At 32.9% G+C, this 5,299-nt stretch overlaps 1 protein-coding gene across 1 annotated transcript; it reads right to left on the reverse strand.

Annotated features, from left to right (window-relative positions):
• Nucleotides 1-324: 324 nt before the first annotated feature.
• On the reverse strand, nt 325-3,135 carry LOC133294305 (equilibrative nucleotide transporter 3-like). The gene is made up of 8 exons (XM_061492960.1): nt 3,025-3,135; nt 2,441-2,596; nt 2,141-2,284; nt 1,797-1,902; nt 1,237-1,412; nt 988-1,148; nt 638-896; nt 325-426 (listed from the first exon to the last, which is right to left on the reverse strand). Exons 1-8 carry the CDS (start codon nt 3,133-3,135, stop codon nt 325-327), a joined length of 1,215 nt encoding a protein of 404 aa, XP_061348944.1.
• Nucleotides 3,136-5,299: the final 2,164 nt, after the last annotated feature.

The following is a 5,299-nucleotide window of genomic DNA, read 5'->3' on the forward strand; positions in this document are numbered from 1 at the left end:
ATAATTAGTATGTATTGGATATAGAAAATATGGGAAATTATTTTCTCATGCAATAGGAGATTACTTTCTTATGTTATAAGGTATCAAAATCAGTGGTGGGTCCATTATTTATTGTGTCTCTGACATAAAAGATATTACCTCATGAAACATGAGAAAAAAGAAACCCAAAAAATATTAATGTTATATAAAATGTTTTTCTTCCCATCTACAACATGGCTCAGATAAAATAGAGTACTAGATTGTACACCTGCTTAAACAAAGTGAAACTAAACTTGATGAAAATTCATTATTTATTATACTTAGTGTTTCCTTTTAGAAATTTTCTCATTTCCCAATGAGCCAAAGCCAATCAAGAGCAACCCCAGCACATATGCCACTCGAAAGCCAGAGTGCAAGCAAATTACCCAAAGCATTCTGTTCAGGACCCTGCAAAACCATAAACCCACAACTTTTATGAGCAATATGAATCTTAATATTGAAAAAATATTATTAAACCACTACTCATCAAATCTCGATTAGCAAAATATAAGGGTGACGGCAATTTTTGTACGTAAACTTACACCTTATATATTTAAAAGGAAATTGTTTTCTGAATTCAAACACGTAAACTTAACAACAACAAAAATACTAAACTGACCTTGTAACCTTTAGGTACCACTGTGTATACACAAACAGAGAGATAGCCATTGGTTAGTCCCAAGAAAGACACAAGAAAGATCATCCAACCCTGCTCACCATATTTTGCTGTGAAGTAAAATGCAGGGACTAGCAATAAACGAGAAAGAGCTGCAATGAGTAAACCCTTTCTGGATTCCAACTTCAGGCATTTGATGAGGGGAATATATGATGATGTTAGATTCATAACGTTGTACATTGTAATCAAAAGAAGTTGGTACCTTAACATATTCACCACATGTTTCTTGTCAAAATAAAAATAAAAAAGCACTTCTACGCATCAAAAGATTGAGAATTGATAATAAGGCTTACCATGTTCCTAGCTTGTGGGATCCTGTATCTTCATACAAGAATCCAGGAATAATAGAGAGGGTTATTACAGCAGTTAGAAACATGTCAACTGCATAATCAATGTTCTGAAGAAATAGCTGCTTATTGCTTAACCGTTCTTGTTGATTAGCATCAAGTCCAACCTACCCAAAAGAGTCCAAAATCTTTCAGTGTATTTAAAATCATGTTCTTGAGCTTAACATATAATCAGTTTAACATAAGTTACATTACTTGCTGGTTTGTCCCATTTGGAATGCCAGCAGCTGCAAGATCAACTGAAACAGTTTTTGATCCTTCTGAAGCTGCCTTTGAACGGTAGTATTTTACAATGGACAACTTAGGGAAGTAGATTGCATACAGAACAATGCATAGAAACTCAAAGAATGTAGAGATTGCAAAGGATAGCACTGCAAAGTGAGGAACTAATGAAGCTTGCATCAAAGAATCTTAGCTTCAAAAATTAATTAGTGGTGAGTGGTATACTAGTATGGGACAGCATATTCCAAAAAAGTATGTGCATTAGTCAAAAAAGAAAATGAGAGTATGTGAGTAAAACTGACATATATGTGATATGTGCATGACAACAGATAACAAGTATACGAGTAAAACTAATATATATGTGCATTAGTGAATAAGGGACAGGTTATATTTATAAACTTTTTTGTTTACAAACACTACACTATCTTCTCCCGGGAGAACACTAGATTTCACTATGTACTCCCAGAAGAAGATAGTGTAATTTATAAAAATTGGTAAACAAATCATTTCCCAGTGAATAAAGGTTAACTTACAAGCCCCATTTCGAAGACCATTATCAGATTTCTCAAAACTGGCTTTGGTGAGAAGTCTCAAAACACAGGCTAGAGCTCCTGAGGCATATATTCCAGCAACAAAGGACTACAGAAGATTAAATTAGTATGATTAGGTCACAACTCACATGATAAAGAAAAAAAAAACAAAGCATTAATGATTAAAAAGAAAAGGAAAAGGGAAAATAGGAGAAATTTAAGATAGTAGATGCATGACAAGCAGACACATGAAACAAACCATTATTGTTTCACTTTCTCTATGCAAGAATTTTTCAAAATACAAAAAATTCGAAACAACAGAGAAATTAATTATGAGGAAGACCAACCTGAATGAACTCAGGACACATAAAAGAGAGGTCTCCAACCATGCCACCTTGTACAGAAGCATGTGCAATTCCAAAACAAGCACAAAGTGCACATAAACCAATGTAAGGTCCTATTCCCCCTCTCCCTGATGTTGCTACATCCAACTGCCACACCAAATATTCTGAAGCTATTATACTATAAGCAATAAATTAGATGTCACGAAGCTCAAGTGGTAAGGGGTGAAGTGGAGCTTGGGTAATCATAGATTTTACCCCTTATAAAACAAAAATATTTAACAAAATAGGAAAAGCTGTACTTACAACAAGAACTAACAAAGAGCCAACGAAGAAAAGTGTGTATCCACTTAAGTTCCGCATCCTTGTATTGATCCTTGACTCATAGTGAGTCAGTATCATCATGATTGAAAGTGCAAATGATTGATAAATGACAGTGAATACACGCAAAGGATGGTATCTCTTCTGAGTAGGAAAAACTTCTGTTAGACCAGTGTCTCATAATTATGTGACAGGAAATTTCATGTGAACAGCACAGACCAAAAAAATAAAGGGTTCGTTTTTTGTCATGTCACATGACAAGACCATTTTCCTGAACACATAAATCAAGTGTGAGTCTCACGCTTAAAAAAAAAAAGTCAAACCAAAATCAGGATACGGCGCCGTATCCTCAAGATACGTTGCAGGAATGAACTGTGTCATTCCTGCAACATGATTCTTATATTTCCCAAAAATAAATAAAAAAACTGAAAGGGAAATCAGTGGCTGATGAATGTAACATATCTATTGCAGTTTGGAACTTGGAACTATAAGAGTGTTGTTTTTATTTTCCAATTTCATGTAATCATTGAAGACTGCTACTGGAAACTGCTGAAATCATGGGATCTTACTGGAAACAGTTTGTAGTAGTAATCTCCCATTGTCCACAAGCTGTTCAATGCAATAAGGGACCCGAGTCCAAGAATGAAACATATTAACATTGCTTCAAATTTGCCCTGCATGTAGTAGTAAATTGTTTGGAGTTATCGTAGGCAGAACCAAAGTCAATGATGAAAAGAAAAATTAACAACATACCTTCATCGTTCTTAGTACCTCACTTTCATCAGAAATAGCCATGACTAATGCACTGTCACAATAAGAAACAATGCAGCATAGTTAATTTTCAGTGATAAAGGCTATAATTTGAACCAAACTCTTAAATAAAGTTTGAACCTTCTAGCAGAAAGAATAGAAACTCCGGTTACTCTTTATCAGAGAATAATATAAATCATTAAAAAAACGTTCATCTTAAGATTTTGGGTTGGAGTGGTTCTTTACATAGTATCATAGCAGTGACTACAAGGTCACGACTTCAATCATCGCCGCCCCCAGTCGTGGAATTAAATAAGTAAAAATTGGGCCTATGCAATAATCCATGCTTGAGGGATGTGTTAAAGAATAATATAAACTATTAAAAAAAATTTTACCCAACACCTTAAGATTTTGGATTGGAGTGGTTCTTTACACTCTTGAAGCTGGGTTATATAGTGGCAGTAGAAAAGTAGTCAGTGTGATTTGATTTGGTTTTAAAATAAATTATGGTTTTAAAGGTTCAATACAAGAATTAATTTTATTTTGAAATTTTATTATATTTGAGTGTAGTGCTTTTTATTTTTATTTTTTCTAAATAAGTCCACAGTTACATCAGGTCAAACAGAATTAGAAAGAAAGAATCTTTCACCTAAGCATCAATTAAATAGAAGGTGAATTATGAAATCTTGTATTCAACGCACACATACAAACACGTAAAAACGCAAGTTTGTTAAAAGATGAAGAAAATGCGAGCCAACTTGACAAAACAGCCAAATAGCTATGACTTTAGAAGCAAAGCTATTCAACGTTAGTAATATGCCATTTACAATTGACCATAAAACTTAGGCTAGTAATGGGCAATGGCCACATGTAGCCAACTAATACAATGTATTTAAAGCCACAAATGACTATAGGTATTAGCTTTTCTAAAATATTTTAAGGGTTTTGCATTTGTCATTTCACCTGACACAAAAAAGTTTCTTACACACACAACATTTTGTGGAGCCCATATTTTTTTAAGCAAAAAAATAAAAATAAAATTACGGCACGCAAAACGAATCTCTATAACATTACTCACTTTTCCTACCACATAACACTTATAAAACCCATATTTTAATGAGCATTATTGGAGCTTTTTAGGCAAAGTGCAGTTTTACAATCAATGTAATCAGGCGTAAGGGATCACGAGAGGATCTTCAACATCCAAATTAACTTTTTGTAACGCACAGCACTTAAACAAGAACCATTTTTATGTGAACCCAAATTTTATAATGAAGATAGTTATTTAAAAAAAATATATATGTAATTTAGTTTTTAAATGAATGTTATTTGGATTTCTTTTTTTGGAAATATTCCAATCGGTTTGTATTTATATAAATTCATTTTTAAAATTACTAATTTGTCAACAAAATTATTATTTTTAGACTAATTTGTGTAAAAAAGAATTTCAAATACAAGAAATATATTTTATATTTTAAAGATCAATCTTAATATTTACTTTGTTCTTTTAGCATTACTGTGTTCGATTGTGAATCAAGATTTGTTCACCTCTCCAACCGTAAATATTATTGCTAACTAGCTAAGGTGCCCAAAAAATGATGCACTACAACATAATTCTCCTGAAACAATATATTCACATGTTGAGGTTCAACTGCAGCTAGATTTTGACATAAAATCGCCTAAAAGTTGCTTCTTTTACACAGATATTTGTGGATTTTCTTTAGATTTTTAAACCATCATGCGACTTATATGTCGTATACCAAAATTAGTGTTTTTCTTTTCTTTTCTTTTTTTTCTTTTTACTCGTTTGATTGTCAGTAGGGGTAAAAGTGAGCTAGGTTAAGCTAAACTTTGCCTCGAAAGTCGAAGTCTATGTCAAAAAAATTTAATTTGGCCTGACCCAAGTCTAGTTCGAGTCTAACGGTTAGCCTGACTTGCCCCGTTTATAAAAAAATAAATGGTCTGTCCTAACCTGTTAGCCTGTTAATTTTTAACTTCCAAACAGAACCATGAATCAACTTCACAAAATACTCAAATTCTATTGCTAAACCAAAAATCACAATTTCAAAGTTCAAACAGAATCATGAATCACAA

The sequence above is a fragment of the Gastrolobium bilobum genome, unplaced genomic scaffold, assembly GCF_033153095.1.
Source record: "Gastrolobium bilobum isolate Gb01-03AN ecotype WA unplaced genomic scaffold, APGP_CSIRO_Gbil_v1 utg5626, whole genome shotgun sequence".
Taxonomy (NCBI): domain Eukaryota; kingdom Viridiplantae; phylum Streptophyta; class Magnoliopsida; order Fabales; family Fabaceae; genus Gastrolobium; species Gastrolobium bilobum.

Bases quoted from the DNA above. Each gene is read 5' to 3' on its own strand.
- LOC133294305 (XM_061492960.1), bottom strand. From the start codon at position 3,135: ATGCAGGGCAAATTTGAAGCAATGTTAATATGTTTCATTCTTGGACTC. The intron at 1,413-1,796 runs GTAAGTTAACCT...CTCACTTTGCAG, and splicing joins TGGTCTTCGAAATGGGGCTT to TGCTATCCTTTGCAATCTCT. The intron at 897-987 runs GTAAGCCTTATT...GAATATGTTAAG, and splicing joins TCCCACAAGCTAGGAACATG to GTACCAACTTCTTTTGATTA.